Raw genomic sequence first — 27,651 nt, 5'->3', positions numbered from 1 at the left:
TCTCAAAGCCTAAGCCATCTCCCCCCTGGCCCTTTATAGAAATGGTTTCTGCGTTATGAAATCAGATTTCTATGGTTACAGACTCAATGACACAAAACCAGAGTTGGTGAGATGGCTCAGTGGGTAAAGGTGCTTGCTGACCAGCAGATGACTCAAGGCCCCACATGGTGGTAAGAGGACTGATTCCTTCAGGTTGTCCCCTGACTTCCATGTGTGTTCATGCCCCCCACCCCCCACCAAAATGTAAAATTTCCCTCCCAGTATTAGCATCAGCATCAGCATCACCACCACCACCACCATCATCATCAACAGATGAGCATAAAAATTTAAAAAAGGTCCCCTCAACAATGATGCTGGAGCCACTGGACATCATGGCTACAGCCAGCTGTAGTTACAAGCCTCATACCTGTTACAAAACTTTATTTCAAAGTTGGCTACAAACCTAAATGCACAATGCGGAATCTCCCAGCTGCTAGGAGGTAGCGGGAAATCTAGAAAGCCTGGCCTCTGGCGCTGACTGCAGATACTACGCAGAAGGCCTGATCCCTGTGGGGAAGGCGTTGATAAGATGGACTTTGTCAAAATTAAAAATTTCTACTCTTCCACAGATATTGCCAAGAGAATAAAAAGAGAAGCCACCGGCCGGGAGAAGATGTTTGCATGACAAATATCTGATAAAGCGCTGTTATCCAAAATATACAGAGACGTCTTAGAACTCAACCCTAAGAAAACAAACAGCCTGATTAAAGACTGGGCTGAAGTCCTTGGCAGATACCTCCCCAATGAAGACACACGCAGAGGGAAACAGAAATGAGATGTTCGTCTCCTAGGCCACTGAGAAATGCAGATTAGAGCAGCCAATAGGCTGGAAAGACTCTATTCTAGAGCGGATTCTGCTACTGCACAAGGCTGGAGCTCTATTCCTAGCACCAAGCAAGGCAGGAGGCTCACAACTGCCTGCAACTCCAGCTTCAAATGATCGGACGCCCTCTGGTGGACTCTGTGGTACTGCACCTACAGGCTTGTAACCCCTGTCGTTGTCTTATTTGCACATAATAAAAAATAAATAAGTAAATAAATAAATAAGTAAATAAAAACTACTTCAGAACAGCAATAAGAACCACATCACAAACAGTAGAATGGCCAACATCGCCCAGCGTCTGCCAGGGGAATACCCCCTCCTCCAAGATGTGTGCCAAGCCTTTGAAAGACACTTTGGGTGTTTGCTTCACACCCGCTTCCCATTTTCTCGGTAGGGTCTCAGTATGTAGCTCTGGATGGCCTAGAACTTGCTATGTAGACCAGGTTGGCCCGGGACTCAGAGACATCTGTCTGCCTGTGCCTCCTGAGTTCTGGGATTAAAGGTGTGTGCCATCATTCCTGGCTTGAGTTGTTTCTTACAAAAGTAAATAAAATATACACTTAGCCAGACTTGATGGCTCACGTCTGTAATGTTAGCACTTGGGAAGCTGAAACAGGAGAATGACTACAAGTTTCAGCCCACCTTGGGCTACGTAACAAGAGCCTATCTCAAAAAGCCACACGCATACACACACACACACACCTCTATCCATATTATACTCTTAGCATCATTTTTCATAAATCAAAGTTGAAACAAATAAAAATAAATAACCTCCAACTCTCTTCACCTCATTAGGGTAGAAAAACCTCAGGATACTCTAGTTATGTAACGTGACCGTTAACTCATCCGACCAGTGGTCTTTCGGGGACCCCTTTGGCTTTAGATACATCAGCCAGTCTTTAGGAAATCAGAGACGTGTAAAAAATTTGATTACCAGGATGTTCTTAATGAGATTTCTCCATGTTAGCAAAAATTTAGAAATAATAATTAATACCAAAAAAACTGCAGTCGCTGTGAACTGGTAAACTGTTTCCCTCAGACAGTGGACTCTAAGCAATCTGGTAATTGAGTTGATGCAAACATATTTATTGACATGACACAAGGGGCACAGCAGGTCCGTAAGGGAAAAAGATTAGAAGATAGAGTGTGTCTGGCTTCTTTAATGGACTTCAAATATCATTACCGACGGTGTCTAATTAAGGGGAACAGTTAACTCTACATGTGTTTTTCTGCTATCCTTTTTTTTTTTCCTGATATGAATTTTCCTCCTGCAATGTAATAAATTCATTACATGGTAAATGCATAAGAAAGTATTTATTAGGAGTAATAATGTCTCAATTATTACTGATTGTTCATGTACTGAAGTTCATGTGGATTGTTCATGTCCTGTCTAGATTTGGACCCAGACACCAAATAGACTCTTTGAGAATGGCAGGCAGCCTGCAGCTGTCTGGGCCTCACCCCTGGGGCCCGGCTTTGTCTTGACAACACATCACTTGGGATTTGAGCGGCCAGTGCTTGAATGTGAGCTGTTGGTTTCTCCCTTTCTAGTCTGCTCAGGGGACCCCGTTGTGCTTTGTAGCTAGAATATCCTGTATCTGGAAGAATATCAGAATCACTGGGCAGCTTTAAAAATACTGAGATTTGTGCCCCTTGCCTCTATGTAATCACAAGGCTGCAGAGGACAGCAGGGGCTACCACTGCCCAAGGAACATAGGCTAGGAGTAGAGATAGAGGGCTGGCCTTGGGTAAAAGTGTGAGCTCCAGGTTTAGTGAGAGACTCTTGGAAACAGAGAGAGATACTTGATGTTGGCCTTTTGTCTGCACACACACACGCACACACATGTATGCACACAGACATATATACACACATGTACACACATGCACATACACACACCTGCACACACATATGCCCATATACATATGGGTGCACATATACACACATATACACACATATGCACATACAGGCACATAGGCACACATACCCACACGCAATAATGGAAACAGTTGCTGAAGCAACATAGTGGCTATTCCGGTGTTTTTCAACTAGTGGATGTACAAAGGTCACTTTCTACATCTATCCTGCCAGACTGTGACTCGGGGGTGGCATGGATATGGCCTCTCTCTGAGGACATTTTCACAATTACTGATAAAGCCAGGACGACGGGTCCCGAAGTCAGTCTGCCAACATTCTGACTACCTCTGTGTGATTTCAGGGCTCATGTGTGTGCCCCTGCTGGCGTGTGACAATGCCCCAGAGGTCAATGTTGTACACTTCATGAAGCATTTCTCAGCCTGGGCAGGCAAAGTGTTGTCTAAGGAGCTAGCCTGGTGTCCTGTAATCCGGGTTCCTCAGAACTCTATTATACTGACTAGCAGACTGTCCTCTGTCCAGTGGCCACCAGGTGGCGACCCAGGACACCATTGTGAGGCTTACGGAGGCCATGTCTGTTGGAGGCAAGAGTGCCCGCCCTTCCTGGCTTCCTTGGCAATTGTGTGACAATGTTACTACTCATTAGCTAGACAGTAGCCTGCTGGAATCTTCTAAAGAAGCAGTTAAGCTGACTCCCCAGCCTTCTGGAGCTCTCAGGAGAGCACAAAGGGACACAACACACCCTTCCTGGTTGTAGCTCCCAGATCTTATGGTTTGGGAGTTCCCCGGGTGTCCTTATTGGAGCTTGGGTATGAGGAAGCTTTGGTTCACAGACACCCAGCTGATAACACCCACACTGAGCTCTCCAGGACCCAAACATCTTGACGGTCCAGGTCCTGGCTTTCCCACAGGGGCAGTGGGCAACTTCCATTTAAGCATTTTTCCCTTACATACCCTCTGCCTGGTCATCCCCTGAGCCTGGCTCCCGTTTTATCCCTATGACCACCTCTGTGTCTTCTCACCTAGACAGCTCTACTATGAATATTAAAATAAGACATGGAAACCTCAGGTGCTTAAACTAATTCATTCACATGAGGTTAGTTAGGGGATTTAAAAAGTGGGGTGCACACGACTGGAGTCTTCCAGCTCTTCATCCTAAACACCTTTTGTCCTTCCCTCCCTGCCTCCCTCTCTTGTTGCTCCTTTTCTTCACGTGTAGTGTATGTGTACAATATGTGTATGGTGTGTATGCATATGCGTGTGTTAAGTGTGTGGAGACCAGAGGAGCATGTCAGGTTTCCTGTCTGTAACTTTCTTCCGTACTCTTAGGCAGTGTCTCACTGAGCCTCAGCAGGCTGGAGCAAGCTCCAGCAATCCCGTCTCTGCCTCTCCACAGTGCTAGGATTAGAGGTTTGCATGTAGCTGTGCCCTGCTTTTGGGTACGGGGATCTGAACTCAGGTCCTTGTGGTTTACACATAAGTGTTCTTAGCACTGAGTCATCCCCATAGTCCCCCTCCTCGCTCTATTTCTCTGTCTTCCATTTCCTGCCTCAGGACTCTGCATCAACACAGTTCACACAGCATGGCACTTAGGCACCAAGACCCTTCTCCATCTCAAGCCCTGTACCCAGCTCTGGAAACAGCCCCTAAGGTGAGGAATGGCCTTACAGGTGGCAACAACTCTCCGATGCTGTCATCCTGTCTTATAAGCAATCCCTTCCCCCTTTCTGTGGAGTACCTGACAGTCACTCTGGGATCGTGGGTCACTCCACACACCATGGAGGCCTGGGTGCCCTTGATGACGCTCTGGTCCTGGGGTGGCTTCGTGATACGCGTCCGGGCTGTAAGACAAGGTGCAGTGAGCAGGGATATGACGTCAGGGATATGTTTAGTGGACAGGGATGACGGGCTGGCACCATAGTAGGGCCTGGCAGGGGAGGGACACACTAGAGCTCTGCATCTGGATGTTAGGACGGGATGATCTCAGATGTTGACAGGTGTGTGTCACATAAAAGTCCCAGATGAGTGGAAAGAACAGAGTGTCCCAGGGACACTGTGATTCTCGGAAGCCACAAACACGGTGAGGACTCAGTGCCATAGACAGAATGGAAACTGCAAGCTAAGAGTGACCAGAGCCACCAGCCCAGCTTGTTGGTGACAAAGTCTAGCCACTCACTCCCTAGGGCTCAGCTTGGAGAGGTGGCCATAAACCTGCATGTCTGGGGTGCATTCCAAATCTAGAAGAGGCTTGGGAGATGCGCTGGCTTCTCTCCAGGCTGATAATGGTGACTAGCTTACCGAATAGACAAGCCCACCTCGATGGGCCTCACCACCATGACACTAATGTCTTGGCTGCTTTCTCAGCAGCACAAGGGTAGAAGATGGACCAAGATGGACACTGTCTGGCCCGCAGAGCCAAAAATATTTACTCTCTGGCCCTGTGTTGATTTCTACCCTAAAATACACAAGACAGCTTTTTTTTTTTTTTTTTTTTTTTTTTTTTTTTTTTTTTTTAAATAGTTCTCTGAACTCATCCAAGCATGGCACGACCTCTCCATCCGGTGGCCTTGCTGGCAGGGCCATCACACCTCCTGGTTCTTGGCTTCTGAGTTAATTTGTCATCATCCCTGTGACAGGAAGAGCCTTGGTTGTGTCAGCCACACAGTATGGAAGTGTGGATGCCGGCGGCCCGCCCCTACGGATGGTCACTCACCCCATACGACCAGGTCTGCTGAGGCCTCGTCTACTCCCCGAGAGTTGGTGGCCAAACAGGTGTAGGTACCAGCGTCCGAGATATGGGATGGGCTAATGAGGAGGCTGCCAGACTCCAGCAGGGTGAAGCGAGGCAGCTGGACAGAGCCACTGGCTAGGATGCGCTCCCCTGAGGTGACAGAGGGTTTTATGGGGTATCAGATGAAGCCTTGATATTGGCTCCAGTTTTGGAAGGTCTCAGGCACCCACCCATCTCTGGAAAGGTTAAATGAGTGGTTAATGACAGGCTGAGCTGAGGCTTGGTGACAGACTCAGGCTCAGGCTCACAGGCTCACAGGCTCACAGGGCAGCAGGACCCTTTCTGTCACTCCTCCACCCACCGCCATGTCTGCCCATCACCAGATGAGGCCACGCTCTGTCTGCTGTGGCTGCTTGCAGTCAGCCAGCCATGGCCTGGGGGCAGCTGCACTTGGGCTGGGGAGAGGAGAGGGGAGACAGGCTGACAAGGTGATGATGGGTATCTCTGCACAGGAAGGGATGCTTTTGGAGTCACCTTCAGGGGAGCTAAGGAGGCGAGGGACGGATGAAGGGTGTCACAGGGCAGTGCAGGGGAGGCGAGACACAGAGGTAGAGATACATAGATTGATAGACAGACAGGTAGATGCATAGAGACACTACCAGGTGGGGGCAGATAGACCTCTTGCAGTGGGACATAGGAGGTCTTGGGTCTAGCCTGGGAGAGACAGAGACATAGAAAAGCAGAGCAATGCAGATTGTGAAAGACGGGTGGTACACCGTCCAGCCTTTACAACAGCAAGTGGGGAGCTCAATCCCGCTCGCTCCGGAACTTAGAGTCGAAGACTTTCCCAGACTTTCATGTGACTATGTCCTCTGAATGACCCTCCTGCCTACCTTTCTGCCAAGTGATAGCAGGCCGTGGTGCCCCTGAGGTCTCACATGCCAGAACCACCGACATGCCATCAATCACTGTGCTGTCAAGGGGGCCTCTGGTGATATTAGGAGCGATGCCTGTAGTGGGAGACAGCAGGATCTATTAGCGATACCTAGGAAGGTCCCCAGCTAGGGGCTAAGATCTCGGAGCCCACAAAAATGACAGGTCTTCCCCTCTACCAGCTGGCCCTGGTGTGACAGGGCCTTTTGCAGGGAGGCCCATGAGAGGTCCCCAGGTACCTGTCAAGAGAGTTCTGCCCTCTGGAACCTCAGACCACCACTAAGGGGAAACTGAGGACACAGAGGGAAGCTCACACCCTCAGTGACAAAGTCAGTGTGACCTGACCTCCACTGAACATGGCACTAGTTTGTCCAAGAACGAGCAGCTAAAAGCTGCCTTTGTGCTGTGTCTCCGGAACCCTAGGTGACTCCTCTGACCCGAGGTCAGCAGACACATCACTTGGAACTGGCTTTTCTCCAAGGGCATCAATGGCTCCAGGACTCATGGGAAAGACCACGAGTGAGCAGGGCTCCTTTCAGTGGACCAGATGCTGTGCTGAGGGGTTGTGACGAGCTGGTGCCACATGGGATAGCCTCCCAGAATCCCACCACAGTGCAGGCCCACCCTACCATGCTCGCCGGCAGTGAGTGTGGAGGGATGTTGTACCTCATGGGGAGGCTCAGAGGCAGCACAGGGAAGGACACTTACTGGTGACGGCCAGGTAGGTAGAGGTCTGGGCCTCGCCAGCTGCATTGTGGGCAAAACACTGGAGCATGCCGGTGTCATCGGGCAGCAGGCCGCTGATCTGCAGGCCGCCATCACTGCGCTGCTTGAAGCGTGTTAGCTTTCCCACCTCCACCAACGTGGCGTCCTTGTACCAGGTGATGGAGGGAGATGGCACCCCTGCGGAAGGCCAGGGCCACAGTCAGTCACCTTGCCCCATCCCAGGCCAGAGCCTGCGGGAGGTCCTAGGGTGCCTTGCTTTCTAGAATGTTCTCATAGGCATCATTTTTATGGGGTATGTTCTTTTAAAAGTCTCAAAAAATTTGGACTAGAGATTTTTCAGAAAATGGAAATCTAGAATCAGTTTCTTGGAGAATGCTTCACCGGGCAGTGTTTAGAGGGAAGGTTCATTATTACTGCTGTTTGCATTTTTATTTATTTTTATGGGTTTGGGCATGCAGGTGGAGGCCAAAGGACAGTGTTGTGGTGTTAGTTTTCTCCTTCCATCTTCATGTAGGTTCCAGGGATTGAACCCAGATTGTCAGTTTTTTTTGGCAAGCACCTTTAGCCAAAGAGACATCTCATCTGTCCCTATTACTACTGAGTTACTTCAGACAGAGGCAGAGGAACCCCTGAGTTTGAGGCCAGCCTGGTCTATGGAGAGAGAGCTTCAGGACAGCCAGGGCTACACAGGGAAACCCTGGCTCAAAAAAAAAAAAAAAAAAAAAAAAAAAAAAAAAAAAAAAAAAAACCAAACAACAAACAGACAAAAAATGATTTCATTTTAAATTGTGTGTGTGTGCACGTGCGTGTGCATGTGCGTGTGTGGGTGCCTGACTTTCCTGATGTGAGTGCTAGGAACCGAACTCAGGTCTTCTGCGAGAGTAGTGTGAGCTCCTAACCTTTGAGCACTTGCTCCAGTCTCTATTAGAATTATTATTTTAAAGTGTGTTTATTTTATGTGTGTGTGTATTCTTCTTATATAGATGTATGTGATCATGTGTGTGACGGGTGTTCACAGAGTTCAGAAGAGGACATCTGGAATTATGGGTGCTTGTAAACCATCTACATGGGTGCTGGGAGTCAAACCTGTGTCCTCTGCAAGAGCAACAAGTGCTCTTAACTACCGAGCCATCTCTCCAGGCCCTATTGTTATTTTTGAGAAAGGGACTCACATATCCCAGGCTGGCCTTGAACTCTCTATGTAGTGGAGGAGGATAGCCTTGACTTTTTTTTTTTTTTTTTTTTGATCCCACCTTAATCTCTCAAATACTGTATTACAAAGGGTGTGTGTCACCATGCTTGGTTTGTGCAGTGCTGAGGATTGAACCCAGGACTTCGTGCATGCTATTCAAATACTATCAGCTGAGCTAACTGTCCATTCCTGGCTTCCTCTTCAATGCCTGCTTCTGCTTCTTCCTCTCCTTCCTCTTCCTCCTCCTCTTCCATCTCCTTCTCTTCCCCCTCCTCCTCCCACTCCTTTTCTCCTCCTCACCCCCTCCCCTTCCTCTTTTTCCTCTCTCCTTATTACTATTATATACTTTAGACAAGGCCCTGCTCTGTAGTCCAGGCTGGCCTTGAACTCATGTCAACTCTCTTTCCTCAGCCTCCTGAGCAGGGATGGCAGGTGTGTCTTTAATTTTTTACTTCTGTGTCTTGTGCTATCCTCCAAGAGCAGTACTCACTCTCTGACAATGGAGCCCAGGTAGAGGAGCACGCAGAGAGGCCTCTGTTCCTTGGGAGGTCCCCCCATGTCCCATCTCAGGTCCGCACACAGAGGAAGATGGAGTTCTCCATCTCTTGGCCTGGTTCTCTCTCCCCATAGGTGTCCCTCAGCTCTTCCCATGCTCCCATTTGTTTGCCCTCTGCCTACTCCTGTTCACCTTCTGCCTCTCTGTCTCTGCTCAAACTTAACTTCCCCAGGGGTGCTCTACACAGCCCTGCAGCCTCCCCGCTCCCTTCCACCCTGCATTCAGCCATGCTGTCACCGCTTTTCATCTATTGTATGACAACAGTTCTTTGCTATTCATTGCAACATAATGGGGGGGCCAGGGTGTGGCTTACAATCGACAGCTTGTCACGGTTTAATTGGCAGCCTTGTTTCTTTCTTAGTGGCACATAAAATAATGACGCATCTCACTGCTCACAGCCTTTCGAATGAGATGAAATAAGGCATCTTTGTTTACTGGCTCCTTCCTCTCTTTGCAAATGTGTACGTTGGAAAACAGGAGGGACTGGGCTAGGTGGTGCCTCTGTAAAGTCAGCCTGGTCACTCTCCTTGGGCGGCCAAGAACAAGAGATCCCGCTGAGATTATGTGACAGCAGTGTCCATCTGTCACCCCTCTGCTCCCATAGGCCTCTGCCTAAGGGTCTCAGAAGAGCTTCAGTTCACTACTGGGGCTACATCAGATCCCTTGCTCAGGATTCCCTATTCTCTGGACAGCCTGGAACTCACAGCAATTCTCCTGCCCCAGCCTCTAGATGCCAAGATGCTTGAGCCCTTTGTAACCTTCTATCCCCTGGCCATCCTTCAGGTTTGGCTCTGTCAGGATGGGGGCAGTCAGGACTGGAAACTGTGACAGAGGCCTAAGTAGGACTAGCAGGGGACGGGGACCAAGCCAGGTACCCACCCTCTCAAATGGGCCGAGTGGATGGCATCGGTTCAGGTGAGACTCACCAGGTCTGCGGATGCTGGCAAAACGGTGATTCGACATTGTCTACAGCTCTCAAATTATGGGCAATTTGGGTCTGTCACCTGTCCTGAAATTATGGTAATTTGGGCTCATTTGTAACTCTGGAGTTACGTGGGTTGATTTGCAGTCTGAGATTACGGTAATTTGGCTGTTTGTTTCCTGGGTGCTAGATCCTAGCCAGCCTGTCACTGCTTAGCGATGTGGTTTGGAGAGGGAGGTGGGGCTTAGAGATGTCCCGGCAGGGACTAGAGAAGTCGAAGGTCTCCACACTCATGCCTTGGTGTTACCTTTAGCTCGACAGGGGATGTCTACCACCTTCTCCATCTCGGCTGTGATGTGCCTCTCGGGCTCTCTGACAAACTGAGGTGGCTCTGCAGGGGGAGGGGCAGGAGGCAGGATTAGAGGCTTACTGCTTTTATATCACCGAGGAGATGGTATCAGCCCACACTGCTGTGCCCTCCCTCTCCCATAGCAGAGGAACCCCAGCACTTGCTCGGACTCACCCAGCACCGAGAGGTAGGCGCCCCGGGTGACAGGGGCCACGCTGCTGCTTCTCAGCATGGCCTCACACTCATAGTACCCGGCGTCGCTGACCATGGGGTTGGTGATGGTGAGCCTGCGGTTGTAGTCACTGACACCATTGGAGAGCAGAGCCCCATCTTTCTTCCACACAATGTGCAGCTTGATCAGGGGCCTACAAGGTGAGGGAGGCAGTTGCTTTCAGTCAAGGGCGTCTTGGAAGGACCATGGAGGATAGGGCAAGGGCGGCAAGGAACAGGGATGGAGTTGGCGTTGGTGTGGCTAGCTTCCCATCTGTAGAATGGGGGCAAGTGTAGTGGCTCTGGGTGGTTATGAATGTCAGTCATGGAGAATGTTCCCAACAGGGCCGGGGCACAATGGTAATTGCACACACACCTCTGGGAGAGCCTGGGGGCTGGCCTAAGTTATTTGTTGAACTCTCCCTGGGAACTAAACCTTTCCTTCTTTGACTTGGGAAGGAGTGGAGGATTAGGGGAGGTGGGAAGAACAGATATGACACAGACACAAGGGTAGACAGATAGACAGACAGACCACCCTCACCTTTGAGAGGCAAGGAGCATGTGGACTCCTTTCCACCATCATGGGCTTAGGGATCTGGTTTGCTCTGACATTCCTTCCCAGAACCTAGTGGTTTCTAAGGACAGACCTCCCTAAGTGGAGTGGAACTAGCTGTTTGGGGGCACTCAGGATCTTCTAGAAAAGGCTCTCCATGGGTATGCAAGTGTGGGAAAAACAGGCAGGGCCTTGGCTGCAGGATTTCTCAGGCTTTTAACATACATCCTGGCTAAGTTTCCCACTTTTGTGAAAGGACTGAACTCTGTGAAGCATGCTCTCACAGACAGTGCTATGGGGACTAGGCCTTCCTGGAATCCTCAGGGGACCTTGGGACCACAGTCTAACTCCATAATGGTAACATGACTTTTTCTCTATAGATTACACAGACAGGGTGGGCTGGGGTCAGTACTCTCCCTGCATGTCTTATGGTGTGGTGTGTGCCAGGTTACACCCACTTTATAGATGAGTAGACTGAGGCCCATTGTGGGGCAGGGAGCTGGGCCTCTGGGGGAGCTGGCTTCAGTTCAGCATTGTTACTGGCCATTTGGGTGACTGGGCCAGACTGCCTGCCCTCTCTGTGCTGTAGGCTCTTGACACTTGTGTCATGTTGGGGAAAAGGCGTTCCTGTGGGAAGCTCTCACTACACAGCCCTCTTAGGAGGGGGTTTGGGGATGATCTAACAGTCTCTTCTGGGAAGGACTGGAGGGACGCAATAGTGCTTTATGAAGTCCAGGTTGTACCCACTCTGTTCATCATCTTCCATACACAATCCCTTCTATGCACCCCACATACAGAATGGGGTCTTCTCTGAGGGACCATCTTCCCCTCTCTGGATGGCTTTGTGTTAGAAACAGAGAGAGTTCTCCTCTAGCCCCATAGCCTAGGCTAACTCTGCTTTCCAGCGGCTCACCATGGCTGACACTGTTCTCTTGCACATACAAGAACAAGAAACCCTGTTGAGCTTGCTAGACTGTGCTCCGGGTTTGCAATGGCCACCCCTCCCGCCCTGCTCTCATAGGTCCCTCATCGGACCAGGCGGCTAGACTTTGCTCAAAGAGGACGGTGCTTCTGGCTACAGCTCTAGTAAGGGATCAAAGATGTGCCACTTACCTGGCGTTGGCCACACACTCCATGGTCACCTCCGAGGTCCCAGCTACAACACTGGTGTTCTTGGGTGGGATGATAATGGTTGGTGCAATGGGGTCAGCAGGCCCTCCAACATCTGTGAAGAGGTGAAGTGTTTTAGGAGGGCGGAGTCAGAAACCCGTTTCTGCCTGCCCATGTGGTACAGGGAGACTTTACTCCTTAAGGCGCAGACTCGGTAGCTGTACTGGAAGTCCCACAGCTGTCCCTCTGGGCAGATCTGAGATGTTTTTTCTTCCTCTGCTCAGGAGTTGAAGTGTTGGGACTCTCTGGGAGGTCCTCTGCTCTCAAAGGCCTCCAGACTCCTGCGTGCAAGTCAACCACGCCCCTCCACTCACTGCTATCTGGTCCCACTACCTTCAAAATACTCCTTCTCGCCTAAGTTTACCTCACAGGTCTACTTCATCCTCGCCACCCCCTGCCCCCGCCCTGTGCCAGACCACACACTCTCTACACTGAATACAGTGGTGTGGTGTTCCTCCCTGTTGGAAAACACAGCCCTCCAACAGAATCAGCTGCCACCTTCCCCAATTCAGCAGCACCTGCTGGGTGTAAGAGCCGGTTGGACTCAGGTCCGTGGACATTTGAGATTCCCTTAGAGAAGGAAGGGGCGGGGCTGAGATCCTGGCTGCTCCTCCTAGCCATCTTTTGCAATTAAGCCAAATTTCAGGAGGCCTCCGGGATAGGGTCTTTGGTGGTGGTAGAGTCTATAGGCTTGGGAAAGTTAATTGAAAGAGGCTACAAGCTATAGGAAAACTATCATCCGTGTTGGGTGAAGGCTTTCCAATATGGCTCCTTTGGGGTCCCCAAGCTCGCGTTTAGAAACCCCTCCCATGCTCTGTAAATAGGTCTAGTAAGCTCATTGGTTCTCCGATGTGGGGGTTTAAGTGAGAAATGTTCCCCATAGGCTCACGTGTTTGAATGCTTGGCCCTCAGTGGGCGGCACTGCTTGGGGGAGGTTTTAGGGGGAGTGGCCTCATCATCTTTTGGTTTGTTCTGCTTCATGTTTGAGTTTAAAAGAGGTGATTTTTTGGCTCTCTGCTCCAGTCACCTTCTGTTGGGCCTGATTGGCACTTAGACTTTCCCTCTGAACCCATACACCCAAAATGTTGGACCAGAGCAACGAGAAGCACGTAACACGCCCGGGGTGGGGGGAACTTTGGTGGAACTGTACTTTGGCTTGTCGTTGAGGTCTTATAATGGATGGACTTTTACATCTCTTTAGGGCGGGAATTCTCCCAGGAGTCCCCTCCCCTGGTTCAGGACCACCCAGCAGCTGTAGATGTGGCTTCGTTTAGAAACAGGGTCTTTGTAGACCCTGTAACTGGTTCAGCTGAGATCACAATGCAGTGGAGGCAGAATCTCTATCCAACGGGAACAGCATCCTTCTGCATAGGAGTCAGGAACTCCAGAACAAGACTCACAGGGGAGAAGCTGAGCAAAGGCAGAGGTGGAGACTGGAGCCGAGAAGGGAGTGCAAGGGATGCCAGCTTCGAGGACTGGAAGAGGCTGTGGAGACCCCCTAGTGCCTCTCGAGGGCTCCTTGATGCCAGATTTTATCTCTAGACCCATGAGAGAGTCAGTTCTCACGATAAGCCTCCCTGTGGTGGCATGCTGTTAAGGTGACCACAAAGGGGCCAGTCCAGTTGTTGCCATGGAGGCTGAGACGGTTGGCTATGGGCTGAATTGTGTCTTCTGATGGCTCATAGTCTGGAGGCCCTAATGTTGAAATGATGGCGTTGGAGGTGAGCCTGTAGAAGCTGAGAAGACTTGGCTAGGCTTGTGGGGTATAGCCCCCACCATGGAATTAGCACCTTCAGCCGCTTTCTCTTGTTCACTTCTTGTCCCCTTCTCCTCTCTCAGATACCCGCTTCTCAATATCTCTTGCCTCTTTCTTCTTTATCTATCATCTTTCTGTCTTGTATCACCTTTTCTTCTCCCCTCTCTCCCTCCATGTCTCTCTTTCTGTCCTTACTTCTCTGTCTCCGCTTCTCCCCGCTTCCCCCACTTCCTCTCCTCTTCAGCCACACGAGGACACAGAGAGCGAGCAGGCAATTGTATCCCATCAGGAGCCATACCCTTGCCTGCCCTGCCTTGCGACTCACTGACCTTAAGTCTCCAACTCCAGACCCGTGACTGTGTCAATAAATGCAGCTTAAGGCGGGACATACAGCTTTGTCACAGGCCTCTGAGCTGTTTTTTAGCCCTGGCGGCTACGGAGTCTCAAGCAGGGGGCAGGCACGTGGCAGTTGGTAGGCATGTGCAAACACCCTCATGTGACTGAAGAACCGTGGTGCAGCTGTTGTCACTGTCCACCTCCAGGGATATGGGATGAAATGAAAGAGGGCTTTCATGAGTGGGCTTATGAAAGAAAATGAACCAACCAACCAAAAAAAAAAAAAAAACCCTTGCTGTTGACAGGGTGGTTTCATGGTTTTTCTGTGTACTCTGGGCCCTGTCAGAGGTGCCTGGCTCCTCTTGCTGGGCCAACATAGGCCCAGCATTGTCTACAGCCTCAGCATCCCCTCTGCATCTCTTCCGGCCTCTTAAAATACACCCGGAGAGAACTTTTTTCTCGTGTGATGACAAATCTATCTAGTTGGCTTCCTTCCAGGACTCTTTAGAGAAGCCCGCTGTGACAGCTTGCACAGGTGTAGGTGATGGTGTGGGGGTGACCCTCTGTGGGCCAAGAGGAAGGCACATTGTATTCTTGTAGCCACTGTGAGCCGCTCTGGCCGGCCCCAGGCAGGTTTCCTGGCAGGGCTTTAGGCCTTGTTAGAATCAGCCAAGGAAGAATAGGAATAAAATGTAAAAATAAAGGAAAATGAACGGGCAAGAAGGCGGCATATAAAGCAGAGTAATTGCAACAATATAAAGTCTCATGTAGGTGCCATAAAGTGCGATCGGATTGAAAGCTGCTGATATAGCTGAATCCATAAACGTGTGCTCTAAGTTGTTTATTACATGCCTGCGTGCAGGTACCATGGCCCAGATTAATGGGCCACGCCGAGGAGACAGACTGTTAGAGTCTGAACCGGTGCTGCTGGCCTGATAAACAGACACCCTGAAGGAAGGCGAGCTATGGGGAGGCGGAGATTAAATAAGGAGGGTTGTTAGTGTGACACTGGGACCCCTCCTGGAGCACGTGGCCAGGTCCAGGCAGCAGCCTACAGGGCTGGAGGGGATCCATGGTGGCTGAGAACCCTTGGCGCAGGGAAAGAGGATAGGCCTGGGGTTTAGGGAAGCCGGGGACTTAGGCTTGCTCTGTCCCAGGTGTGGGTGACCTAGACAGGTGACTGACTGTATTCCACTCAGTCTCTCTTTTTTTTCCTCAGGGAAAAATCCAGAATAAAAGTCATTACTTGGAGCTGGGGACATAGCTCACTGGGTTGAGTGTTTGCCTAGCATGCAGGAAGCTCTGGGTTCAATTCCCAGTGTGGTATCTGGGAAAGGCAGTGGAGGTGGGGTATGATGGTGGGCACAGTGGCTCAAGCCTTCAATTCCAGCACCTGGGAGGCAAAGGCAGGTGGAATCTCTATGAGTTCAAGGTCAGCCTGGTCTACATTCTAAGTTCCAGGCTAGCCAGGGCTATGTACAGAGATCCTGTCTCAAAATAACAACTGGACATGGTGGTACATTGTAATCCCAGGGTGCACAAGGCAGAGGCAAGATCAGGAACTTAAGGCTATCCTCAGCTACATATTGAGTTCAAGGTCATCTGAAGCTATAGAAGACCCTCTCAAAACAAACAAACAAACAAACAAACAAACAAAAAAAAAAAACCACCACCAGAGCCAGGTCAGGTGCTGCAAACCTGTTATCATTGCTACTTGGGAGGCCAAAGCAAGAAGACAGAGACTTCAAGGGCGGCCAGTGTAACTTAGCAAGACTCCATCTTGAATAAAAAGAAGCAGCTAGGGAACACAGCTCATTACCTAGTATTTGTGGGTTCTGGGTTTGATTCCTAGTACTACTGAAAAAACGACATTGTAGCACCTGTTTGGGCAGCACAAATTTAGGTCCCTGCTCAACATATCTTGCTTGGTGGATCCCCTACAAGATAAGATGGTAGGAAAGCTGGGAGTCTCACTGGTGACTTAAAGATGACTACTCTGAGGTTGCTGGAAGGAGGCCGGAGTGGGGTGGCTCAGTTGGTCTAGCATGAGTGCAGAATGCCCTGCGTGTAGTAGGTGATGTAGAAGGATGGTACTTCTCCTGGCAACAGTCTACCCATGTTAGGAAGAGCTGGCCCCACCACCTTACAACTGAGTGTCAGACCGTGGGGTTACTGAGAAGTGGGAGTTGTTAGGGCCTCAGGGGTTCTTCCCTGAGGGAGATACCCATGCCCAGCCTGTGGGGGATAAGGCAGAGCCTCTAGCTGCTGGAGATGAGAGTATGGCTTCACGAAGCCCTAGGCTTGAGAGGTATTGAGAGAAGAGAGAGGTGATCTATCATAGAACTATGTGTGCAAGGATGTAGATACCACAGCAGTGGTCCTTGGGGAGAAGAGGGTGGCAGAGTGCATGGTCTTGGCTTGGTCTCCCTCCCCAGACTGCCCCTTTCTGCCTACAGGAGGAAGGGGTTGGTGGTTCTAGTGCATTACCAGAGGAACCCACACGTGTCCTCAGCTCAATCTCAGCACATTGCTAACACTAGGTCAGAGGTACCTCATGGTAGGAAACCCATTTTCTATCCCTGCCATGGGGTGAAGCAGATTTGACTCGGGGATGTCAGGTTGGACTTGGTGGCTAAGGATATATGAGCCCAGTTAGGGCAAGAGGACAAAGCTAATGGGGCACAGTGTGGTTTAGAGGGGAAGAAGACAGAGGTGGCATGATGGTTGCAAGACTGGAAGCCTAGAAATGGGGCCCTTTTAGAGAGTGGGGGGGGGGAGCCCCAGGGAAAACTGGGTTTTGAAGGGGGATGTGTTTAGATTCTGTCAGATTGAATGTTTGAGATGGTGATGGATGTGTGTCTAGGTGGGTGTCTAGATGTGTGTCTAGGTGGGTGTCTAGGTGGGTGTCTAGGTGGGCGTCTAGATGTGTGTCTAGGTGGGTGTCTAGGTGGGTGTCTAGATGTGTGTCTAGATGTGTGTCTAGGTGGGTGTCTAGGTGGGTGTCTAGATGTGTGTCTAGGTGGGTGTCTAGATGTGTGTCTAGGTGGGCGTCTAGATGTGTGTCTAGGTGTGTGTCTAGGTGTGTGTCTAGGTGGGTATCTAGATGTGTGTCTAGGTGGGTGTCTAGATGTGTGTCTAGGTGGGTGTCTAGATGTGTGTCTAGGCGGGTGTCTAGATGTGTGTCTAGGTGGGTGTCTAGGTGGGTGTCTAGATGTGTGTCTAGGTGGGCGTCTAGATGTGTGTCTAGGTGGGTGTCTAGGTGTATGCTTGAGATGGTGATAGACCGGTGTCAAGATGGCTGGAGACGTTCGGAGGTGCCAGACTTAGGGCCTCCTGGTATGGAATTATCATCGATTCACGACATTCAGGAGTGAAGGATGAAGGCTGAACCCCCGATGCTGGGCTTTCTCACTTCCTGGAACAGGAAGTGTTGGTAGAGGAGGACTCATGAAGGGTGCAGGATGTAGACTGCAGGATTCTATAGCTCAGGAAATAGGGGCAGGAAGAGGTGAGGGGAGGGGTGTCTAGGTGATGGTGCAGGGGGTGGCATGCAGAATAGGTTAGGAGAAGTAGCTAAGCTGGGGTGACTCTGACAGAGCCAGGGCGGGAGACATCTGTGACAATCTGTGGATCGCAGCTCAGGAGGGACTTCTGTTTTCCTTCTGATATGTGAAACCACAATGGTGTCTAAGGCTCAGGCTTTGTGGGTTTGAGCGTGGGTTCCAGGCCTGACTTTGCTGGAGATTAGCAAGACCCATTGGGAGGTGGATGTTATTACTTCTTTGGCCTGTCCACCCTTTGTCACCTATGAAATGTGAATCATAGGAACCAGTAAGATTGTTCAGCAGTGAAAGGCACTTGACACCAGGCTCAAGGATCTGAATTTGATCCCCAGGACCCACACGATGGAAGGAGAGAAATGGCTCCTTTAAACTGTCTCTGACTCCCAAATGTGTGCTCCCCTCCCGCCCCCAATAATCGTAATATAAAGTCTGGATAATGACAGCCTAGCCATCTGCCAGTGAGGACAGCTGTAGAGATGGCCCCAGTAGCCATCAGAATGTGGAGAGCCTTAGGCACTAGGAAGCAGGCGATTGTCAGTGGAGGATAACAAGGGTGATACCATATGCCACCAGGTACGACACACCTGGTTGACATGTGTTGGGTGGCCTAGACTTTGAGGCCTGGATACCCCGAGGCTGGAGAGATGTTGTCCCCAAGGTTGGGAATGAGCAGTGTTCCATCCATCAGGTCTTTTCAGAAAAGAGCTAAAGGTCCTTTGATGCCCACTGGCTCCTGGAGCCAGGTGAGTTGTGCTGAGTCAGTCAGTCTCCCGTGACCAAGTTGTGGTGAGGGACAGCCCAAGGATCAAAATGCAGGTGTGTGCTGCATTCAATTCATGGGCTAGTTAATTATGTAAGGACAACCCTCAATAATCCAAAGAACAAAAGCCAAAGCTTTAGCTTTGGGGCTCTATGGGAGCCCACTTCTTGCTTATGGGGTTCCCGCCACCAGTTGGGGTGGGGTAGGCAAGATCTGGCACATGGGAGGAGCTATTGTGTTGAGGTGGATTAGGCCCTCACATGGCTAGGATGGCGAATCAACAAGGTGGCTCTCGAGTATATGGACCATGATGTTTCTTTCCTAGGATGCTGCGGTGACCAGAACCAGTCAAGCTGTAACCTCATAGGCAAGCCCAGACAGGGAGGGCTTCTTTCTGAGAACTGCTAATTAGAAACAGGGCACAGACAAAGCTTTCCACATGGAAGCCATGTTGGAGCAAGCATCCCCAAACTGTTTCTGTCACACGGCCATCGAGGGACAGTTCTTTCTGTGTTCCTCCTCCCAGTACTGCTTCAGACACCATCACACAGTGGAAGCAGCCAAGCCTACGGAGCGAGTGACTCACTAGGCCCAGGAGCTGTAAGTGAGCATCAGAGGGCCATTAGCTCTTTCCTGGAAAGTCCCGATGGACGGATACCTGCTCATCCCCAAACCCTGAGGATCCCAGCTCTTCAGCCTGGGAGTATCCAGGCCTCAAAGTCTAGGCCATCCACCATGGCCCTCAAGCCGTGCATGCCCACCAAGCTCCCGAAATGTAGCTTGCATTCGTTTGATTTAACGAGATTTAATTTTAGCTAATTTACATTTAATTAAACATGGATCCCCAATCCAGTTATTAGAACACTTTTAAGTAGAAGTGGAGCAACTTGGACGTAAGACTATACCTTTATGGCTGTAAATCTGATGAAATCTAAATACGGATCACGTATTTCAGATGAAGATTTAGCATTCAAATTGAGATGCGCTTCAAGTGTAAGACACGCAGAGATTTCACAGACTTAGCACGCAAAAAAAAAAAAAAATCTGATGTAAAATATCCTGCTAATATATTCTATACTGATGGCATGCTAAAGAGATATTTTGGATGCATTGGGTTAAATAGAACACATTAATAAAATGAAATCTGCTTATTTCTTTTCACTTTGTGAAAAATGAGGTAAGCTTCAGTGTGGCGGTGTACGCCCGCAATCCCAGCACTTGAAAGGTGGAGACAGGTGGGTAGGGGGTTCAAGGTCATCCTCAGTTACACAGGGAGTTCAAGGGCTATGTGAAATTCTGTCTCAACTCCCCTCCCCCCATAAAAAAGTAAAGATACATCCAAATAAATAAAACACATAAATAATGTAAATGAATACAAATGGGATCATTGGAAAGATTTAAGATGGTATGTGGGGATATATTAATATTTTATTTTATTCTATATTATATTTCCATGCAATAGTGCAGGTCTGATCCGTGTGTGTGTGTGTGTGTGTGTGTGTGTGTGTGTGTCCATTAGGTGTCGACTTTCAGGACTGTGATGCTAGGTACAATTTTGGGATTACCAGCTTGATTCTTTCCTTCTCAATTTCCAATGAGCAGGTCTCCCCCAAGGGATGTTGAGAAGCTGCAGAGGTGGGGGGTGGGGAATCGGGAAGTTTGATGGGGGGAAAGAAGGGAGGGGAGGGGGAGGAGGGGGAGGAGGGTGTGGCTTCAAGCCAGGTAGCAGGGAAGCTGAGCTGCTGGTGGGCGAAAGTGGCAATTGCTCTCACAAACTGGCTGGCAGGCAGGCTGGGGGACCCTGTCAGTGCAGGCACAGGGTTTTGAAGTGCAGTCACTCGTGGGAGGGAGATTAGCTAAAAATCAGCCGAACTCGCATTGATCGCAGCCGAGGACGTAGAAATGGAGGGTTTTGGAATGAAGGAGACTGACAGCTGGGTGGGTCTGGGGTGGAGGCAGATTTCGGGGAGAGAGGGGCTCGGTGGCTTCACTTGGGTTGTCTGGAAGGTTGGGGTGGCTTGAAGTAGAAGAGAACATGACATCATGGGCTGTCTCAATTCCTAAGAGGGGGAGCTGCATGCTGGAGGCCGAACACAGAGGAGGGCTCCCTGACCATGGATCTGGGGTAAACTGAAGAAGATCCCTGAATTTAACTTGGATCACTCACTGCATGACGTTATCTACCAGTGTGTGTGTGTGTGTGTGTGTGTGTGTGTGTGTGTGTCCCTCTTTCCCTCTCCATCTCTCTCTGGGACAGGATTTTATTATATAGACATGGACAGCCTGATCTACATAATGAGAGGTCCTCTTGCCTCTGCCTTCAGAGTCTCCAGTGTGTCTAGCCGACCTCACACTTGCTATGTAGCCAAGGATGACCTTGAACTCCTGATCCTTCCATCTCTACCTCCTAAATGCTGGGATTACATGCTTTTGCCACTATATCCAGTTTTATGTGGTGCCGGGGATAGAAACCAGGGCTTGTTTGTAGGCACTTAACCAAGTGAGCTTACATACCTAGCTTGACACTTACTCTTAAAAAAGATATCTGGGTCCCAAGAGACTCTGAGTAAGCTCACCACTGAGAAATCGCTAGAAAAGCCACCCTGCTTGCCACCAAATTCCTTGTTCCTGAATACACAGCCTGGCTCAGGCCAATGTCAGTGGTGACATTCATGATCTTCACTGGTCAGTATTCAGAGTGGATTCTCCTCCCCAGCTTCAGATTTCGTCCCAGGAAGATGGGAAACTGGCTTGGAGGAAGGAATTAACGGGGTGTACAGAAAGGAGTCCCGTGGGAGCTCAGAAGCCCAGCAAGGAGACAGCAGGGGCTGGGAATGTTCTAGAAACTGGCAGACAGAAGGTGGGCTAAGAGTGGGCAGACATACTCAGTTGCCACTGATAGATGCCTATGGGTGTGGCACAGATAATGAGATCTGCTTTGGGAGAGAACCATACAGATGTGGAGTGCTCTAACATCTGGCTCCCCTAGCTCATAAGGTGCTCAGCTGCTTCAGGAAATGGGGGTCTTGTTCCTAAATTTGGATTAGGTCTCCCAACTTAGGAGGCACCAGGGCATCTGTCCCACCTTCTTTAGCCTGAGGTTAGGTTCTGAGGGTGAGGACAGATAGTCTGGTGGGCAGAACCAGACTAGAGGTGACAAACTTGTTCTAGTCTCAGCTGAAGGAGGAGTCTCTGTGCCACAGGACCCTGGCACAGGGTAATGTTGGGCTGAGCTCTTGTGCTTGAGTCTCCCAGGGAGCCAGGCAGCTGAAGGTGGGCAGAGGTAGAATTTTGGGAAAGAGCCCGCTGACAGAAACGCTGGCTCCAGGCGGAAACAGCACTTTTATGTGCCAGCTGGGCAGACGGTTAGCGTACATCTCTTAAAATTGAGCTTCCGATCTCCCCGGGTGCTATCTCCATCTGTACCTGAGCCTGGGGTGGCTGGCTTCCACACATGTCAACACACATTCCCTCACGTGCCTTCACCTTCCCCTAGCCTCCAGTGGACACATTACTGGTTATAATAAGCCTAGCCTTTCCTGGAGCTGTGTCTGCCACGGAAGTACCTTCTAGAACCTCACTTCCCCCTGCCTGTGACCTTCACTGGCTTCCCTCACTTTGTTCCCCTACTCAGGCTGGGGCTCCTCCTCCTCTGGAGACAGCTCCACCCCTCTATCCCCAGCCCTACCTCCCCTACCACTCCATCTTCCCAACAGGCCCCTGGAGCCCCATTCCTGAGATTTAATGACCCGCTGGTTTCTGCTCAGTGATGGTCCCCGGTCCTGCGCTTACTTACTCTCCACGGCGAGAGTGATGGGCTGGCTGGTCTTGTTGTCTCCGTTCTTGTCATTAACCGCCTGCACGTAGTAGCGGCCAGCATCGGGAGCCACCGTCGACAGGATGACCAGGGTGTTCTCCAGCGTGATGGCTCTGAGGAGAGACAAAAGATTTCTTTTGGACAGGAGCCCAAAGGCCTTGGAGGCAGCGACTGTGGGATCTGAGGCAGGTGGTTTGATTATACTCACTCCTGTAGCTGGGAAGAGGAGAGCAGCCTCCAAGAGGGCCTCCAGCTCTATCCCAGCCATTTATCGCTAAGAATCTACCATGGTTGGGGTGCTGCCCATCACGTCCCAACTGTCCCTTTAGTCCCTGAAGCCGAGGCTTCCTCAGAGCAAACTCCAGGGTCAGGTTTGGAACATTTTTTTCTGACCCTCTTGGAATTCTGTTCCTGACCATGTCATAGCCTTGATGGCTCTGTGAGGTCGCCTCTGCTGAGGTCGCCTCTGCCAGAAGTTCACAGAGTGAATGAGTGATTGACAATGAATGAGGAGGGATCAGTCCAGGATCAGTGCGCATGCGTGCGCATGCGCATGTGCATGTCTGCGTCACATGTGCGTTCATGCTTGCATGTGTCTAGGCCAGAGGTCAACCTCAGTGGTCATCCTCGTTTGTTGACACAGGGTCAATCACTGGCTTAGAATTCACTGGTTCAGCTAGACTAGCTGGCCAGTGAGCCTCAAGGATCAGCCTCTGTCTCCCCATTGCTGGGCTTCCAAATATAACCAAACCCCTTACAAGTTCAGGTCCTTGTTTTTGCAAGGCACACACTTTATTTTATTTTTTTTTTAAGATTTGTTTTATTTATATGAGTATATTGTAGCTGTCTTCAGACACACCAGAAGAAGGCATCAGATCCCATTACAGCCATCATGTAGTTGCTGGGAATTGAACTCAGGACCTCTGGAAGAGCAGTCAGTGCTCTTAACCATCTCTCCATCTCTCCAGCCCCAGAGGGTACATTATATATGAAGCCATCTCTCTAGTCCTGGGATTGGCTGCTTCCTAAACCAGTTTCAGCAGACTCAAAGGCCTTGGTGAGTCTGGCCTGAAGCAGACTTCTGAGGGTCATACCTCTCTGGTATCTTCACTGGGTCAGTTTCCCTTTCCCCTTGTGAACTGGGCTGGTCTAGAGGGTAAAATCAGATGGGCCATTTGTTCCAGGCTGTATTTCTTCTCCACCTCTCATCACAAGATCAGCAGGCAGGAAAACCGGGAGCTGGGGTCCCCCTTAAATGGGTGTGAAGTGGTTTTGGAGTGCTGCCTACACCAGCTTTGCCCAGCCTCTCTTACCCATTCTCCTGATGACAAACAAAACCATTAGTTTGCCAAGTCTGTCTCTGGATTGTAATGCGATGTGCCCGAGACAGCTGTTAAACATCCTTAATGTTAGTTTAACAAGGACAAATCCAGTTGAATTCTCTTCAAATTTTCCCATTAGGTGAATGTTACAGAGTTTTAAACAGGCTCTCAGATAAACAGCCTCACTAATGTCTCTCTGGCCCAGCTCTCTCCTAGGCTGGCTGTGCTTGTCCCCACCTTCTTGCTCCTGAATTTGGGGCTTTTTAGGCTGAGGGTCCTCACACCATCAGGGAGAGTTCTAGGCAGTTGGGTGGCAAGCTCTCTGGCCCCCAGTGCTTAGGGACCCTAATGATGACCTATTTTCCCATGGAGATTTCTTTTTCTCTTTAGCATATGAGGAGACAGTAATAAGATCATAGTATAGTGTGTGTGTGTGTATGCATGTATGTATGTTTATGTGGGTCCATGTATGTTTATGTGGGTCCATGCACATGTGTTGTGTGTGTAGGTTCAAAGAGTACCTTGGGTGTCATTACTTAGATGCTATCCACCCACTTTGAGACAGGGTCTCTTACTGGTCTGGAACTCACCAAGTAGGTTAGGCTGGCTGTGCAGGGGCTGGGAGCCCTAGGGATCATCCTGTCTCTGCCTCCCTAGTACTGAGATTTCAAGTGGGAGCCCCCATGCTGTGCTAGGATAGTGTTCACATCTGTTTTCAGGCTTGCAAGACAAGCACGTTACCAACTGATCCATCTCCCCAGGCCCATAGCCCTCACCTAGCGTAGTCTGGTTTGGGATGGAGGAGCTTTCAGGGCATTGGGGTCATGTAAATCCCCGTACTAAAATATGTTGAACACCAGATGTGGGATTGGGATGGTGGCCACCTTCCCATCTGAGGGTCCCCTTGTCCTTAGATGTGGATTGTGGACCAGGGAGCTAAGAGTTGGGCGAAGGGTCTGGGCTGTGTAGGCTGGTGGGTCTGGGGTTGAGCTCTGGTGTGCAGCTCTGGCCTCTGAGGATCACGTGCCTCCTCCCATGCCATCTGGGCCCTGTCTCTTTGTCCTTGAAAAGGTGGATGATAATATTTGCTAAGCCTCCTCCCAGCCTCATGGTGTCTCTGCCACTTGGTCCCTGGCAGCAGAATAGCCCACTGCCAGTCCTCACTCAGAGCCCTCTCTTGTCACAGCCTGGCTTCAGGATGGAGGGTCTCTCAGGACACTGGACTCAGGTAGATCCAGCTCCCAGAGTAACTGTACTATGGAGGCAGGTCTCACAGTTTCCAGGGGACCCACTGTTTGGTCACTCACCTGTTCTGCACCAGAGAAAGAGCTCACCTCAAGTCTTCCTTCCTTGACCGGGAAGGCCCCCAACTCCCATTCTCGGCTTCAGCCATTCTTTGTGTGTGTTATGACTGAGTGTCTTCTCTGTTTGTCCCTCCCCACTCCACAACCCTGGGGGTTTGGATAGCTCATTTTCTGAGCAGACTAATAGAGGAGGGGGTTATTCATGAGTGAAGGGAGAGATTTTAGCAATGGGTTGAAGTTTTCCTAGAACAGGATTTATGCCCCCCCTTTTGTCCTTATAGGGAGTTTTCTAGATGTGCATGGTGTTGACGCATGACGGGAGTGGCAGTTTTGCTAAGTTAATGGCAGGCAGATGATGGAATAATGCACAGGGGACAGTGACTGATCATATGTGGTTCCAAACTGGCAGCAGTGTCCTTGTTCCCAGGGGACCCTTCATGATGACTGGACGGTTGATTGCCACAGCTGTGGAGAGCACCATGGACAAGGTGTAGTAGAGGCCAGGACTTCTGCTCAGTGGGCATCCTTCGAGACCCTGGGTGCACGCCCCCAAGAGAAAAAGTCTGGCTGTGAATGTCCATGTGGGATGCTGAGTGCTATGGCCTGGGTGTTGCTTTGAATGTCTTCCCCAGTGTTATTGCGTTGAAATGAGTCTGATTCCCATTATGAGGAAGAAAGAGGTGAGGGACTTCCTGACCTTGGCATTTAAATGTGGGACTTGAGGGCTCTGGGTGAGGTCATTAGGGCATATCCCCATGATATTCATTCATTCATTCATTCATCATTCTCTCTCTCTCTCTCTCTCTCTCTCTCTCTCTCTCTCTCTCTCACACACACACACACACACACACACATACACACGCATGCACACACTCACTCCTATGCTATGTTTGTAGTCATATGATACCCTGTACCACCTCATGACCCTAACAGCAAGGTCAGGACCAGCTAAGGGCCCTTGAACGTGGACCCTCAGCGTCAGGAGCCAAAACACAGCTCCCCTCCTTTATAACTCAGTCAGACAGTAGGTTGGTACAGTTAACAATGGAAAGTGGACTAAGACACTGTGTAAAGCTGTCTGAAGGGGAGCCTTAAGCTGCTTCTCCTGGAGGAGGCTGGGCAGCAAGGTACAGCTCTGCATCTTCCTCATCTGCAGGGGATGGGCTGTGTGGACACCTCTAATCTCAGATCACGGGAGCTCCTGTATCATCTTTGAGTAGTTCCTTTTTTTCTGCTGGAGCAGGGTGACTTTGGGGACCAGTTTTGGTGACAGCAGAGCTCTAGTGACCCAGATTTCAAGTGACTGTGTCTAGAAGCCATCTTCCTGTTCATAGCTCTGGGTCAGAACTTGCATGGGTAAAAACCTTTCCTTCTGTAGTTTCAGCTCACTGGAATATGGTCTGCTGGTTGCTGTGGCTGGCACTGCCTGTCCCGGCACTCTAGCCTAGAAGACATGGATCCTGAGAGCCACAGGGTATGGGAAGCCATAGGGTGTGGGGTTCAAGTTCTGGACATGGAGTGGAATGAGAGATAGAGGCTTTTTAACTTGTTACTTTGATCCTGTCAGGAGGGAAAGGAAGTCTTTGGGCTTCCCAGCCCTGTGTATGTTGACTGTCCCCTTTTTAGGCAACCATGGAAGGATGCAATGCCTCATTTCCAGTATGCCCACGGGATCCAGCCCTGCTGCACCATATACGTGCTCACGCTGAGAGAAGCTGAGAAGAGGAACTCTGAGTGGGGCACCGAAAGCAAGACTCATCAATAGCTTTCTAGGAGGGACTGGGTCCTACTCTTCTTCCGGTTCCCCATGATTGGCAGGTCCTAGCTCTGCCTCCAATGTGTTGCTCTCTCATTCAGTATCCCCTTTCTCAGCTCTGAGAGTAATGGATTCATAATTTAATTAAGGAGAGAGTAAGCCATCCTAGAGTGTGCCCTGAGCTCCCAGTGTGTGACTCTGTTAGGAATCATGTCCCCTTTCAACAGCGGGCTTGGGGCCAATCTGCATCCCTGCCCCGTGGTGAGAGAGACTCTGTAGATGGTGGAGCCTTTCATGCTGTGCACAGCCTGCCGGTTGACGCACTTATCAGATACTGAGCACCGGCACACAGACACAGGGGACTTGCTTCCAGGGAGCTTCCTGCTCACCTATGAATATTAATTCACTGTAATTACCAAAATGAAACCACTCCAGTGCTTCATCACAAATTTGGTGGACGTGTTTATGAAAATGGGCGGGAGCAGTCACAAAGAGAGAGTAGTATACATGCGCGCATGCACACACACACACACACACACACACACACACACACACACGCACGCACCCGTGCAGGCCAAGGTTGTTCTAGCCTGTTGGCCTGAGAAACAGGTAGGGTGGAGGATGGGAAAGTGACCCTAGGAGAGAGCCTGAAGCAAAGGATTCAGGATTCATCTACCTCTGCAAATGTGCCTTCTTTCAAAGCCAGGGCAGACAGTACTAGTCAAACCATGATGTTCTTTCCCACAAGTGTGGATGGAGCCTCAGAATTGTTTCTAGCTCTGAGCTCCATGCAGCCATGCCAATTGATTAGCCTGTAGGATGCCTTCATGGATACACCTGGGGTCCAAGAGCTACACTCAAAAATGGAGTTAGAATGGGATTGGGATTCATTGACATGTCCCAATGCCTGTGTGGCAGAACATGTCCCTTCCACAGTGTGATGTCAATATCTGCACGCTG

The 27,651-nt window shown here is 50.2% G+C and overlaps 1 protein-coding gene across 2 annotated transcripts in view; it reads right to left on the bottom strand.

The window, feature by feature from the left end:
- Sdk2 (sidekick cell adhesion molecule 2) overlaps positions 1–27,651 on the bottom strand; it is a 274,696-nt gene that overhangs the window by 80,972 nt on the left and 166,073 nt on the right. For both annotated transcript variants that reach the window (XM_034507500.2, XM_076935522.1), the window contains exons 5-12: positions 22,289–22,422; positions 12,021–12,132; positions 10,319–10,509; positions 10,103–10,186; positions 7,108–7,302; positions 6,360–6,476; positions 5,449–5,616; positions 4,474–4,576 (exon numbers count right to left, since the gene is read on the bottom strand). In XM_034507500.2, coding sequence (XP_034363391.1) covers positions 4,474–4,576; positions 5,449–5,616; positions 6,360–6,476; positions 7,108–7,302; positions 10,103–10,186; positions 10,319–10,509; positions 12,021–12,132; positions 22,289–22,422 — 1,104 coding nt within the window. The remainder of the gene's footprint in view (positions 1–4,473; positions 4,577–5,448; positions 5,617–6,359; positions 6,477–7,107; positions 7,303–10,102; positions 10,187–10,318; positions 10,510–12,020; positions 12,133–22,288; positions 22,423–27,651) is intronic.

Source organism: Arvicanthis niloticus, chromosome 6, assembly GCF_011762505.2.
Source record: "Arvicanthis niloticus isolate mArvNil1 chromosome 6, mArvNil1.pat.X, whole genome shotgun sequence".
Taxonomy (NCBI): Eukaryota; Metazoa; Chordata; class Mammalia; order Rodentia; family Muridae; genus Arvicanthis; species Arvicanthis niloticus.
Note: the sequence above shows the minus strand (reverse complement) of the source record. Positions and strands in the feature narration are given on the sequence as shown.